Consider the following 15,813-nt stretch of genomic DNA (forward strand, 5'->3'; position numbering starts at 1 on the left):
AATGAGTGTATTTAATTTATAAAGAGGTATAATTCATCTGTAATTTTTTTATTTTATATAAATTAAATTTATTTTAAAAAATTAAAAATATTTATTTTTATAATTTTTTAATATATACAACCTTATATGGTATTTTATTTCTTTTATTTTATTTAATAAATTTCACGCGTGCTTTCTTTTATAAATTGATTTTAATTATTAAATTCATTAAACACAATTGATTAAATAATTTGTGGTGAGATATTAAATATTTTAATATATATTTATCTAGTAGTTTTTATAGTTTTTTTTATTTATTATGAATTTTTTTATCAAGTTATTTTGATCTTATAATTTATTATGCGTAATAAACATGTTACTCGGACATGATTCATGTTGTGGCTACGAGTTTCACTGCTAGATTAGCCTACCCGAGACAATATTTTTTTATTTTTTACTGTATTGTTAAATTAATTAAAATTTAATCTAATTATTAAATTTTTTAAAATAAAAAAATAAATCTAATCAACAGCTTCACACGAACACGAGTTAGGAACTTAACTAAGATTTATCAAAGGAGGAAACTATAATAGAAAAACACTAACAACGTGCTCCCAAGCTGCTGGCTAATTTGGTTCTATACATGAAATTATCGAGCTAGTTTTCTACAAAATGAACATTTTTATCAATCAAATTTGCCTAGTTAGGAGTGTAGTTTTCTATAAAATAAATATTTTTATTGATCAAATTTATGACTAGAATTGTAAGATAAGTAATATAACTTTATAGAAAACAAGTTAAAATAAATTATAAACTTATTTTTTAATTAAATAAATATTGAAAGATAAAATTAAAAGAAAAAAATAATTAAAAAAATATAAATTTGAGTTAACTAAATTAATTCATCAAATCCGCAGTACAAGTTATAAGACTATAATAACCTCATAAGAAGTAAATTGAAAAAAAATATGAAGTTCAATTCCTAATAAATTTAATGATAAGCAATGGAATTGAAATTGAAAAAAAATAGTATTATAGTGAAAAATATTATACGAGGAGGGACTTAATAAAATCATCTTCTCTTTTTGTTTTTTATTAATATCTGTTAAACTCGTGATTTGAGTCATTAGACAAGGTTAACCTCAAAGAAAATAATTTAGAATAAAATCATTAAGTATAATTTCCAATCAAATAAATATTGAAGGATATACAAAGAGTTTTTTTAATATTAATAGAATTTATCAAAAGATTAAAATCATTTCTTTTAGTCACAAGTAACATAAAAGATTACCAATGGCTCCCTGTAAGAAAAATAACGAAGATCCAATTAACTATTTATTAAAATTTGATATAATTTTATAGTAAAAATTAAAAATATAAACATGAATTTATAAAAATTAAAAATATAAACATGAACATAAATTCTATGGGTCATCTTATTTAAAGGAGTCTCTTTTAATATCAATAATGACGGTGAAAAAAATATCAAAGATTTTATGTGCTTTTTCATCTAAAGAAATAAAAAGGTTGACATAAAACAACCCTGTGTCTTATATAAAAAATTAAGTGTTTAATATAATACTTCGATGATTTTATATATAATTTTATAATTTTTTAAATTTTAATTATTATATTTTATTGATCAATTTTAAAACATTTTTTAGAGTTTTAATAATTAAAGTAAAAGTTAAAATAAAATAATATATGTTAGAAAAATAATATAAATCATATTTTGAAATTTCATTTAATAACTTAAGTTATGGAGTTGAGATGATTCTTTGATATATTATTAGTACCTTGATGATGAAGCAATTAGGAGTTCAGATCTCATCATTTCTATTTATTTGATAAAAATTAAGTACAAAATAAAGTAAATTTGTATAAATTTCAAGTGCAAAAGACTTTCACTTAAGAGAGTGTATTAGAAAAAAAAAATTATATCTTAAAATCTTAATTAATAATTTAAGCTATTGAGCTGAGATGGTTTTTTAACCATAGGTAAGAGTAATTTAAAAATTATATTCTATATTATTTGAGGTTTTATGTGATATATAAGTAGTTATATATATTAAAAAAACAGGATTAACTTATTTTTTAAGAATTATATTAATAAGATGTATAAATAGAATAAAATAGAAAAGCAAGATTAATCTATTTTTTTAGAAAATATATTAATATCTTAGTCCCTTGTAATTAAATTCAAATACCAGTATTAACATATTTTTTGTATTGTCATCTAAAAAAATATTTTCTATACATATGGAAGCGGGGACCAACGATTTTTTTTTAATTAATTTGTATTTTTCTCCTGACTTATTATTTTTTGGTTTAACACGGGCAACATGTGTCTGAGAATGAATAAAATATGTTAGGGATCTCGAGGGTACTTTTGGGATTTGGGAAGTTAAATGTGGGAGAATTATTAAGCAACAGGCAACAGGTTAGCGTGTCGTCATTCGTATCGCGGTTATCTGTAGCAGACACGGAAGGTGTGGAAGAAGCTTTGACCAACCTCAGGGCTGGCCTGGGAGGCCACAAATTTGAACGTGAGGAAAAAGATATAAGAACTTTCCAATTTCGCCGCGGTTTCATTAAGACATAAGTAAGTTACTTCCTACGATTTCTCAACGCTCTTTTCCTGTTGTGTGTTGGATACTATTTTAAAAAAACCCTATTTTTTAAGTTTAAATTCATTTACTTATATATTTTTAAATTATTTTAACATGTTTTTATTAAAATTGAATTTTAAAAAATAAAAATTATTATTTAATTAATTTTAAAATAAAAATTATTTTAAAAAATAATTCCTACTATGATCTAAAAAGCATACCAAAGTTGAAGCGATGCTTTTTCAACAAGTCAAGTTCAAAGGATCATACATTTCAGGATTTCTACTTTAAGATGCATCCACCGATTAATTCCTCACTTATGAAAAAGAAAACAGAATTGGTTTTAATTATTGCTTAATGTACTATTATTTGCTCGGAAAAAATAATGGTTACTGTATACTGATCGGCTTGTTAATCATGTTTTTTTTTTTATTTTCCTGCAGAACCTTGGAATTGGAGTGCACGACGCACCTCATGCCGCTGAGGGGTGCCTGAATAATAGGGTTAATGTTGTGGTAGCAGTGATAATTTAAAATATTTTTATTTAAAAATATATTAAAATAATTTTTTTATTTTTATTATTTTTAATATTAATATATTAAAAACAATTTGAATATCTATATTTATATATAATTTTATTTTAAAAAAATCAAAATATTTAAAAATACGCCCAAACACCCCCTAAAAAACTTAGAGCAGAGATTGAAAAATTATAATAAATAATTAAAAAAAATCCAAATAACATTTTAATTTTAATAATGTACTTGGAATAGTTGATGGAAAAATAAATTTTAAAATTGAGATTGATCCGGTCTAGGAAATAGATCCTGGATCTATTTAGAAAACATAAAAAAAAAAATTTGAAGTTTTAATATTCTATATAAAAAAATTAAAAAACAATTCATGTAGAAGCATACAATATATATTATAAAAAAATGAATTTTAAAAGATTATTTTCAAATATTTTTTTAATTTTACATTGTAAAAATACTATCTTATCTTTTTAAGTTGAAGTATTTAAATAAAAAATATTTTTTATCCTACATTAGAAAACATATTTTTTTCTTATAAATATAAAATATATATATTAATGGGCTTTTAATTCCACAATAAAAAAATAAAAGCTTCTTCAAGTGTATTTATACAATGAAATTTAATATAAATTAATAACTAACAAAATATAATGATAATCTTGCGCGTATAAAATTAGCACCAGCAAAAGAAAACCTTTAATTGCCTCATCCTATGCATGCGATTAATGCGGTGTAACATCTATACTTTCTCACCTTACCTTTTGCCTTTATTTATAATTTGTTCTTATCCCTCTTTATCTAAAACCACTTTGTTTTTTTAATTGTTTTTGTCTCTTCTTTAGCTATAACCACTACATTTTTTTTGTCCATTCTTTAATTAAAACCACTATTATTATTATTATTATTTTTTGCCTCCTTTTGTTATAGATAAAGATGTTGATGGACATGCTTTCAAAAATAGTTACCATGGTATAATCACCAAATTATTATCAAATTGCCACTAATGTGGTAGTGGACCTAGTAGTGGTGTGTTTTTCTGCTGGATGTGTTTCAAAAAGTGGAACCTGAACATGATGCCTCGCTCTCATTACTCATGTAATGGATGGTAAAAATATGAAGAAAAAAAATAAAAAAATAGAATATAAAAGTATTTTTGTAATTATCCCTTTTTTAAAATTTTAGTAATCAACCCTCAAACCTTTTTTTCACTTAGTTTTATTATTTAATTAAATTGACTTATCAGGAATGGGATCAATAATTGATATGATTGTGAACTTTTTTTAAAAAAAAAATTGACTTATCATGCCAAATTCAAAAAATATAGGTCTAATACCTTAGATGCTTGTTTATGACATGGATGCTAGGCTCAAGGGCTGGGAAATGATATGGATGTCAAACACCTGGTGTTGGTGTTAATCATGTCTGTCAAATCTTAGACGTTCAGGTTTGGCAAAACAATCAGACCCTAGACACTGGGGTCAAATATGACTGTCAAGTCCTAAATGGCATGGATGTCTGACACCTAGCATTGATGTTAATCATTTTTGTCACATCTCAAGTGTTCAAGTTTGGCGAAATAGTCATACCCTACATGCTGGGGTCAAGCATGACTATCAAGCCCCAAGTGTTGGGAAATGACATGGCTGCTGGACATTTGGCACTGGGGTAGAACATGTCTGCTAGACTTCAAGCGCTCCGATTTAGCAAAATAGTCAGACCTTAGGTGTGCTTGGGTCAGGCATGGTTGCCAGACCCCAGTGCCTTAGGTTTGGAAAGGCTGTCATACCCAAGCGTCATGGGTTTGGCAAGGGTGTCAAACCTAAATTTATTAGGTCTCTCACTAATAAAAAAAACCTCGAGAACCTAGGTGTGGCACAACCAAACCCTAGAAACTAAAATCTAGCAAAGCTGCTGGACCCAAGGCGCATGAATCTGACATGGTTTACAAATATTAAAACGTTCACAAATCTAACTTTCAACTATTATTACAATAACTATTTATATTGTTTATGAATCGTTCTACAGCAATGCACAAACCATCTATCTAAAAAGTTGTAAATGAACAAGACAAAAGGAAAAGAAAAACTTTTAGCGGCAACAAATTACTTATAATATCATTATGGATTGTAATATTGAGATTTTTTAAAAAAATTAATTTGATCCTTGAACTTTTTTTTTGTATGATTAAATCTTTTTAAGCCCAGTTTAAAGCTCAACTATATATTTTTTAGAGAGTGAGGGTTGAATTGAAAAACAAGAGACTGAAGGGGAAAACACGGATAACATAAGTGGTAGTTTTGAAAAAAAGTTTAAAATTTTATTTTCATCCCCAATCTTTTTTAATTATAAGGTGACTAGTCCCTATAATTTTAAAAATATATATTTTAATACCAAACTTTATTTTTCTTTTTTTAGTCTTTTCTGGGTGGAGAAGAGAGAAGAGGTTGTCAAATTCTAGATTAGATAATGAAAGTCGTCGTTGAGAAAGATATAGGCCACCAAAATACATAGTTATCAAACTTGACTTAAAGGTTGACCTGGCTAAGGGGCTGGGTCCCTAATCCTGGGTTTCATAGATCAACTCGGATTAACCTGGAAAAATTAAAATATATATATATATATATATTTATATTTAATATTTAATATTTATATGAAAAAATCATGTGAATATATGTTATACATGTTGTAAATAATGAAGTTTAAAAGAATATTTTTTAAAAAATTTATCCCACATTAAAAAAAGTTATAATATAACTTTTTTCTTGTGAACATAAAGTATATATATATAAAAGGATTTCAAATCCCACATTGAAAAAATAATTTTTTTCTTGGAAACATAGACTGTATATATATATTATACATTAACGGGTTTCAAATTCCAAATTGAGAAAATAAAATATTTTTTTAATATTTATGTAGTGAACTTTAAAAAGTGTTAATAATCAACAAAAAAAAAAGAAGAAAAAACAAAGGTATAAGAGAAAAAACACATTTGAAAAAAAAATACCAAGTCTCGTATGGGTTCGCCCGGGTCATGAGTTGATTAGCTGAATCGATCGAGTTTTTTCAGGTTGCTACTCCAAACGGTCTTTTAATAAACCCAGACCAATCCACCACTGGGTTGATCGAGTTCTGGGTTGACCCGCCAAGTCAGGCCGGGTTTAATAACAATGCCAAAATAATTTATTTTTATGTAAAAAAGGTTTCATATAATGAGAAGAGTTAAGTTTAAATCTTTCTTTTTTTTTACCTTGAAAACACCTATAAAAACATATCCAAGCTCGAAAAGTTTTTATTTCTAGGTTGATTTAGTATTTTGGAATTTTGTTTTTATATTTTTGGAGGTCATAGATTGGTTTAATAAGGTTTTTAGGGTGTTTTCTATATGTTTTGGTTTCAAAATAGGTTTTTAGATTAAAAAAGAACCCTGCTTTTACTATCACATCCAAACCAAATTTTAGGATTAACAGACAACGTGTCGTCCTTTTTATTTTAACAAAGTATGGGGTGGACGATTTCACTTTTTTAAAAAAAAACTCGCGTGGGGTCTTTCTTTATGGATTAGGCGTTGAGCTTGGCTTACTAGACCCATAACACATGACTGCATTTTTTATATATTTTTTTAATTATTGTCTTTTCATATGTATTTTTAAAAATATTTTTTTGCATATTTTTTTTTATTAATATCAATTCTATGTAATTGTTTTGGCTTATTTAGCTTTTTGGAAATAACAATTGTTTTTTAATTATATAGAGTGTGTTTAATTTTTTTATAAAGTTAATAATGTTTATCTATAATTTTTTTATACATTTTATATAGAGTAAACCTATTTTTTAAAATAAAAACATTTTTTTCAAATTTTTTAATATGTGCAGCCTTGAACAAATTTTTTTACTTTATTTAATAAATTTTATGTATATCTATTTTTTTATAGATTTATTTTTATAAATAAATTTATTAAATATAACTATATAAATTACTTATATTTTGATATTAAATATCTTGGATTCCAACAATACTTTTATAGATATTGTTGGAAGACTCGCAATAATTCAGTAACAAATAGGCTAGGTAAAAATTGTATTTATATTTTAATTTTTTTGTTATTATTAATTTTTTTTTTAAATAATTATCAGTTTTTTTTATTAAATATTTATATGAATTTGTTGATTTATATTTTGAAGTTTTTTTTTTTTAGAAAACAACTTGAATACCTAACATTTTTTTAAAAAAATTGATAGCGGATGGAAATGACGTCCTGTCCACCAGCAAAGAGCAACAACAAATTAGCAAAGCTTCAAAGAAAAGTGAAACAATTTTCGCTAACCAGGAGAAGACAGCTCATTCAAGAAACTAGATTTTCTCATCTTTCCACCCAAAAGTACAGTTTCCCCCGTTCATAGAAAATGGGTTTTCTCATCCTTCTACCAAAACGTAAAAGCTAGCTTCCAGGTAAAAATGCCATGACGTGGTATCCATTCACACCCGCTTATGAAGTATGCATGTATACACACTCATGGATCTAATTCTGTCACTGTTAAATCCTGGCCCAGTCTACAGAAACATAAAATCTCTAGAGTTCGAATTATCAAGGAACAAAAAACCCAACATTTACCCCATCACGAGTATAAATTTAGGATGAATGGAGACATCGGTGGATATGATATTACACTATTTGTATCACCATGTACTACCAAGCACTCGATGTCCCAAAACAGAGAGGAGGATTCGGTAATTCTGAGAACTGCCGTTAGGTGATCTTATGTATTCTTAGCAATAAATTGCATCATGGTTTCATGCTTTCAAAAGCACCAAAGTTTTACCAAATCTGTGGAGTATGGAAGAGAGGGTGATAGCTGATATGGACGCTTGCGGGGCAAAAAGGAAGAAATGGATGCGAAGTCAAGGGTTTTGGTTTTCTTGTTGGGACAGGTGATCCAGAGCGGGCGGTTGGTGTAATGTCAACAACCCAAATCAGTTATACAATTTCGTCGAGGACCCAATCCTAAGATCTGCAACCATCATCCAGATTCCGAACAAACTCTCCACAACTGGGAATATGATTTTCTAATATCAAGGTGCTTTTCGTTTAGGGTTGGTAGTGGTGAGGCCACTGACTCCATGATTCTTTTTTTTTTTTTGTGTGTTGCTCATCCCGATGATGAATGTGATGTCTGTGCTTCGGGGTCAAGTGGATTGCTGATAGGGAAATAAGATGTCTGATCATAACGAACTTTTTATCAACTTTCCATGTGCTTAATCAGAGAATGAAGGTATGACGGGACGACGGAAAAGAGTAGCTTCTATAGTGGCAGATAGATTACAATAGAGGAATATTTGTACCTGAATGTCGATTTTGTGTTTTGAAGCGTAAGAAAAGCATTAACAAACAAAAGTAGTGCAAAAATAATTTTACCCTTCATTATTCTTAACAATTATCTTTGTTGGGAGCAAAATTGTGTTTTTCATAAAATTCAAATGTCATTTAAAAATTAATTGGAAAAAAGTTGTTGTTATGTATAATTTATGTACAATAAAAATACTGTATAGCTCCTGGGAGCTCAAAAAATTAACCTCCCGTCCAAGAGCTTTTACGTATTTTATTTGCATAGTTAAATAACATTTGTGCTCTTTAAATTTAAAAAATATTAGTATTTGAAGGAGAGGTTGTCATGTTTTTATACATTTTATGTACAATAAAATTTCATATTTATCTTTTGACTTTGAAAAACTAAAAGTTGGCTTGGGTGGGTATTTTTGTAGATGCATCATGGTTTTTTCATAATATTCATATGCCTTTAGAACTTGTTTAGTAATTTATTTTAATATAATATTAATAAATCGATAAAGTAGGTCTACATATACCTTACACGCTTAGACGTGTCATTGCCCTCTATGCCATTCTAATAATGTATGGGATACGTACAATGACAAAAAAGAAAGACCGATCGTTTACTTATTCGACACAAAATGTGACGACACATATTTTAGGATGACACATTTTGTCATCTGAGCGATAGTTCGATGACGATTGATATTTTTTTGACTTCCCTTCTTTTTTCTTCCCAAGCCTCCATATACAAGTAGAGCTTTGGTAAATTCAGTTGTGTTCTCTAGTTTGTATTTGTTTTGGATTTGATCCTTATTTTTTTATTTCTATTTTTTTTAGATTTGATACTTCTTTAAGTTTGTCCTTAATCATTTAATTTCATTAGATTTTTGTTTATCTAATATGATCTTTATTCTTCTTCTTATTGTTTTTTTATCCTTTTCATTATTTATTTTTTTTCCTTAGGAGTTTGATTTAATTTTATTTGGTTTTCAATTTTGGTTCTCATTTTTTTATTGCTATTTTTTTTTTATCATTTTTATCATTTATTTTTTTTTTCAATTTAGTCCTTTATTAGTTTCTTTCAATGATGTTTGTGCATTTTTTAGTCTTCATTATTTTAATTTTAGTTATTTTAATTTTTAATTTTTATATGGTTTGAAATTTTTCTTTATGGTTTTTTCATGTTTTTCTTTTATAGGGTAATCATAGTCTTATAATCCAGTCTCCCAATTTTGATGATGAATTCAATTTAAGTTTGATTTTTTTAGGGTCTTTTTCAAAAATTGGTTTTTTCCTTTATTTTCATCATTTAATTTTGAATTATTCGGCTATCCCTACCTCATATCTCATATCACTAGTTGAGTTAATTTGGGTTGACTTGATTTTTTTAAACTATTTTTTTATCCTTTGTCATTTAATTATTGACCCTTTAACATGTTATATTAAATATTATTTAAATACAAATGCACGTGTCAACCCGTGATGAGCTATCCCGAGTGCGAAGTGGTAAAGTTAACCCGAGTTAGTTTACATTTTCTTATTATATTTTTTATTTAGCTTTGGTATTTTTTGCTAAATGTTTCTTTTGGAAGTCTAATTTTTTTTCTTGATTTTTTATGAGTTTTTTCTTTTAATTTTATTATTTTACATGGAATCATTTGCCTTTGAGCTTTGTTATTTTTTCTATTTGATTATTATGATGGTTGGTTGGTAAAGTTAACTCGAGTTAGTTTGAGTTTTTTTGAATATTTTTTGTTGAACTTTATTTTTTTTGCTTGGTATTTCTTTTGATTTTTTTTTTGTTTTATCTTAATTTTATATCGCAGGTTATGAGTTTATCAAATTAGGCTGAGTAGACTCGGGTTTGCTTCTTCAACATTATATTTTTTTTCAACTTTAACATTAAGTTACTAGGTCTTGAACTTCATGATTTTTTTTTGCTTTTCTTTTTATTGATTATTTTAGTTTTATATTATGAGTTGTGCTTAAGTAAATTTAACATGATTTGTCTTGGATTATTGTTATTTGAATATTATTTTCTTACATTAAGAAAATTTAGACCGGTTCATGGTATACTACGGACCATCTATCTAGTACCACCTAAAATATATATATGATATTTATTTATTAAAATAGTATCTTGGATTTATTTTTTTAAATAATAAAATCAGATTGTTCTCAATCTGCTTTTAAACATGTCACAACATTATAATTTATGTATTAATATATACAAAAATATTTTTTTTCTAGTTTCAACTAGTAATTAGGTTAAGAACCTAACGTTAAATGATTCTTCTTATCTTACAGCTCATTGATGCTCTTAATTAAATATCATAAGGTTCTGGAGCTCCATCGCATGCATACTCCACGTTATTTGTTTCGAAATAATGTTTACTTCGTAGCATCATCCAATTAACATAGTCGAATCAGGTATATCAGCAAAGGAAAATTTATATTAATCACAAATGCAAAACTATATATAAATAAATAAATAAATACACACACATGGTGAGGTCTTTTTTTTTTAGCTGGCCCATGTCTAAAAGATGGATCTAGGCTAGGCAAACATCTATTGGGCCAGGTTTTGTTAGTGGTAAATTGAGATCCTTTCTAGTTCAAGATGTTTGGGCCGTGTTAGGTCCAAGAGCTTACACCCACGGACTTACAAGCCCATTATTTTGTTTGTTTGGGTATCCTGGATTTTTCATGCCCCCGAAACCAGAAAGCGGTGCTCGGAACAAAACAACAAAGCGGAGAGACTGAGAGAGAGAGATTTGGTAACAAGCAGGGAGAGCAAAACATGAGGGGGAATAATAAAGCACTGCTGGTTCGAGCTTTAATTTTCGGAAGCCACCGGAGTTCAATGAACTCCTTCTCCCGTCGTCTTCATGAAAACCTAATTTCAAATCCAAGCAAAACCTCACATCCTTCTAAATCTCTTTCCAACTTCACCACAAAATTTCACTTCTCAACTCCTTATCTGCAACTCTTCCAAAGAACCCTCTCCTCCTCCTCCTCCGGTAAAGCCTTAATCTCTTCTACTTTTTTTCTCTTTATAATTCTCTGGTGTTTTAATGCTGCATGTATGTATACCCGTCGAATTAATGATGAATCGATCATATAATTTCAGGTGCATCAAACATTGTTCTTGTAAAATCAGATGAAGAGCTGAATAGCGGAATGAAAAATGTTCAAGGTATTCCAAAATTAGTCCTTTTACTCTTTCAGTTTGTTCAATTCAGTCCTTAAATTATTAATTATTCTATGTTCGTGCAATTTGAATTTGGTGGACTTTTAAATTAAAAAACAAACGTTAGAAATATAAGGTCTGAAGTGACAGCTCCTTGCAATGTGCATTCCTTGTGGCTTACATTACTTTTCTGTTGAAAATTCGTTGACTCAGAGAAGTCTTCTCCAGCGGTTTTCTATTTTACTGCTACATGGTGTGGGCCCTGTAAGTTCCTCATCAATCATCGCTTTGTTTTGCTTTCGGGCATTGTGATTTCTCCTATGTAGATGTTTGTGCACAATACAGCACGTAGAGCTTCCTGTTTGGTCATGTTATTGAGTGTTCATCTTCTGCAGGCAAGTTTATATCTCCTGTAATCGAAGAGCTGAGTAAGAAATACCCTCATGCAACAATATATAAAGTTGACATTGACACGGTATGAAAGTTTCATGCTTCATGGTGTAAAAATGATACTTCTATTCTTGCGAAGAAGTTTCTCACATGATTCTATATCATGGGATTTTCTTTCTATTTACATCTTAAGAGAATCGATGAAACCAATTAAAATGTAATCAAATTTGCAATTTTAATTTTAATAGACTGCCGCCACCACAAGCACCATAACCTAAATTTTGGTGGCTGATAGTCATTATTGATTAAAAGGTGTAATGAATAGCATTATTTATGAAACATTAGTCTCTGCGCTACAGAGGCACCTAAGATGAACCTGTTCTAATGGTCAACGGCTTGAATCTGTCTGGGGGATTTGTGGAGCTCTTTATTGTGTTTCATAACCTGGGTTAAGATAATTGAAAAGGAATAGGAACGTAAGATCATGGGGAAATAATATTTGAAGGCATTAAACAACATCGATATTATGCATGAAACATTAGGTTGTGTGCTTTAGGTTTATCCAAGATAAAAGTTAAAACTATCCCTGTTATCTGAATGACCCATTGAAAATGGTCAATGGTTTGATCTGTCTGCCACGTTGGAAACATGGGATGGTGTGGATTAAGAATGAATAAGAGTATAGTAGTATGAGCACATTGGTTGAAACAATCAAGAAATCAAGACTTAGTTTTGACTGTTGAGTATTCTTATTTGGCTCACAGGAAAGCCTATCTTGTGATCATTATAGCAATGTGACATAGCTCTGGTCTTCATATTTCATACATTTAAAGCAACCTTGTTAAAGGGCCAAATTTCTTCCAGTCTTATGGTGGCATAGATAGTCATGAATTCAAAATGGTAGGGACTAATGTTGCCGGCCTCCCTTGCAGGAAGGTCTTCAAAATGCATTGGCGAACTTGAATATTGCTGCTGTGGTAAAGTTCACTCCTCTTTTTCATTCTTTGATTGCTATTATTCCATATATATTCCCTGAACATCCCTACTAATCAATATATTTGTATTTGTTCTTATTTTATTCTGAGAGTGTTCTTGGGAATGGATGTTGTGTATTCGGTTTGCAACCAAATTGTTTCAGGTTCAAGTCCTAAGATTTATCCACTGTATGCAAAGTTTTTGGAGGTTGAGAGTTTGAGTCTGTCTCCAAATTCCCTTCCTGTTCTCTGTTTCTATTACCTGCTGAGTGACCGTTTTGAACCAATAATATCATGTGTTTTGCGTCTGTTCTTCATTTTCTTCATAGAATAAATAAGAAATTTTCCAAGGTTGTGATGTGACATTAAAAAACATGGAATTCTCCACTTACTGCTAGGAAACTAGAAGGTGCATGTAAATTAGAATGTTCAGATTTAAAGAGTTCTCTGCATGACTTGATCGTGATGGAGCAGGCATGGGAAATTGTGTATTGGTTTTGCAAGACGCAATGACAGCCAACATGGCATTAGGGAGAAGGTTTTGGGCATGCCAATGTGTTAATGGATTGTATGTTAACCATTCCACTGTGGCAGGGTGTTAGGGAATATCTTTTGTAGGTTTTGGCAGGAGGAAAGTTTGTAATATTTTACATGTATGTTCTGCTTTCATAGTTTTTCAGCATTTATAGTGGCTGGCATAAGAATAAACATACAATATCTAGTGTTTGTTGCCATTAGAGGCCTTGGTTGAAGTACAGTGGGATGGGAGGCGCTCTTGTTTTGAGTTTAATTTTCTTTTCTACAAATTTTTTTTATCTCCTAGTTGTATAAGTACATTATTCTCGTTATACAATCACTTCATTTATACCTCAAAAGAAGCCTTGCCTATTTGTGCAAAATTTCTTTTTGGAGGGCTTATGGTTCAAATCTTTCTGATTTGAGTCTTCTTTTGCAGCCAACTCTTGAGTTCTACAAAAATGGAAAAAAGGAAACTACAATTGTTGGTGCTGATGTTGCCAAGTTGAAGAATACCATGGAATCTCTCTACAGGTAATTTCTAAGTGGACCAAGTTTGTCTTTGCATATGCTTCTGTATGTCAGTGACTGCTGGGTAAGTTCATTATTGCCTGTCCGTGAACCAAACTTTATGTATTTGACATTAGTTGTTACCTTATGATATTTCTATCTTTTCATATATCTATGCTTTGCCTCATGGAACTTACACAGCCCGTGATTTCTATGGTCTCCATATTGGTCGTTCTTTAACCCACAGACTTTCTATATACCATTGGAGTGCTTGAAGGAAGTAATTTAAACTTGATCAATTGCATGTCTATATTTGATGCTGCTATGACTTTTTATTCCTTACTAGAGGATAAAAGAGTTGGAAATATTTAAATCTTATTTGATTATAGCTTTAACCCCCCTCTTTTCTTTTGAGAATGATTAAGGCCTCTAACTCAAAACTTATTGCTGATTTTTTGTATGCATAAGCTCACGTGTCACTTGTGCTCAAATTCTCTGGCACTCCTGTATGTTTGTCAACAAGGCTGATGTGTCGGTTTGACTAACTTATGCTTTGTGTCTTGTCATGACATTCATTTGGTGTTGTGTTCGATTTTCAGTTTCCAAAAATTTCACCTCTGAAAGTAGTTCCTATCCTGATAGATTTGCATCGAGTTATTTTACCACACTTGATTATTTGTCAAAATTCGGTTTTGAAGGGGTGGGTGTGGTTGGAAATCTGGTGGGTTCGTGTAAATGGAACTGAAAAGTGGGATCAATTTTAGGTTTTGGGCAAAGTTCAAAAAAGTCTCCCAACCATGTAGGTCCCCTAACAATTTTCCTTCTCAATCGGGTCCCCATAGTTCAATAAATTCTCTATTGAATCTCTTTTCCTTAATGGATTCCATCCTAAAGCAATCTATTTAATGCTTTCCTATAAAAATTTATCAAGAGTTTATATGAAAAACTTAAATGAGAATTTTAAATGCTTTATGGATCCGATTGAGACCTTACTGCAGAAATGGCATTTGTCTAAGGATACTTTCTTCTTATTTTTATTTTCAGGGAGGATTAAGGGAAGATGACAAAATAAAAGGCCTGGTATTGCAAATGGATCGTGAAGGTGTCCAGACGGTGGTGGTTTTGCGGTTCTCTGAGAAAAGTTTTTAAGATGTTTTTACCAGGCCTCTTGTCGCAGAAATTATTTTGCTGTTCTTAATGATCCGTTGGTAGAATATGCTGTGAAAAGGCTTCGAGATGATCTGCCCATGCTTGTGGATGGGACTATCTAAAAAAATGAATACCAGAAAACTAACGCATGTTGTGCTTCTATAGCACGTACGTTTTTTATTCCTGGATTTGTTTTAATAAATTTACGTCGGTCCTTATTTTTTTTATTTCTTATAAAAAGGTCCTTGATTGAAAGTTTTTGTCATCATATTTTACAACAAATACAATTTGGTTCCTCCATTTTTTTTGTCATTTAAATTCTTACATGTCAAATTATAATTTTTTTTTAAAATTCTCAAAATAGATACGTGATCGACCAAAATCATTGAAAAAAATCACATACATGATCAATTAATCCAAGAAAACAGAAACTATCAGGTATTGAGCTATTACTTTGAGATAGAATTCATTCTTGTAATATTACATATCTATAATGAAATTCTTTTTCCCTTTTTTAATTGTCTTGATTTTCTTAGGTTAAACTTAGAGAAATAAATGCTTTTAACAAAAGAAAATAAAAGAAAAATATAATAATAGATATTGATATCATACAAAATAAAACCTTTATTT

General features: G+C 29.3%; 1 protein-coding gene across 3 annotated transcripts; it reads left to right on the plus strand.

Moving 5' to 3' along the window:
- Positions 1-11,152: 11,152 nt before the first annotated feature.
- LOC105133258 (thioredoxin O2, mitochondrial) lies at positions 11,153-15,410 on the plus strand. Of its 3 annotated transcripts, none has more exons than XM_011037170.1 (7): positions 11,153-11,473; positions 11,581-11,650; positions 11,858-11,908; positions 12,040-12,119; positions 12,967-13,011; positions 13,964-14,058; positions 15,079-15,410. In XM_011037170.1, the coding sequence occupies exons 1-7, from the start codon at positions 11,255-11,257 to the stop codon at positions 15,086-15,088; spliced, it is 570 nt and encodes a 189-aa protein (XP_011035472.1). In that variant the 5' UTR covers positions 11,153-11,254; the 3' UTR covers positions 15,089-15,410. The 3 variants fall into 3 exon arrangements, with proteins under 3 accessions (XP_011035472.1, XP_011035475.1, XP_011035473.1); XM_011037173.1 differs by having other exon boundaries at positions 11,153-11,470; positions 11,584-11,650; XM_011037171.1 differs by having other exon boundaries at positions 11,155-11,474; positions 11,585-11,650.
- The last annotated feature ends 403 nt before the right edge of the window (positions 15,411-15,813 follow it).

The sequence above is a fragment of the Populus euphratica genome, unplaced genomic scaffold (genome assembly GCF_000495115.2).
Source record: "Populus euphratica unplaced genomic scaffold, PopEup_1.0 scaffold110.1, whole genome shotgun sequence".
NCBI classification, from domain to species: domain Eukaryota; kingdom Viridiplantae; phylum Streptophyta; class Magnoliopsida; order Malpighiales; family Salicaceae; genus Populus; species Populus euphratica.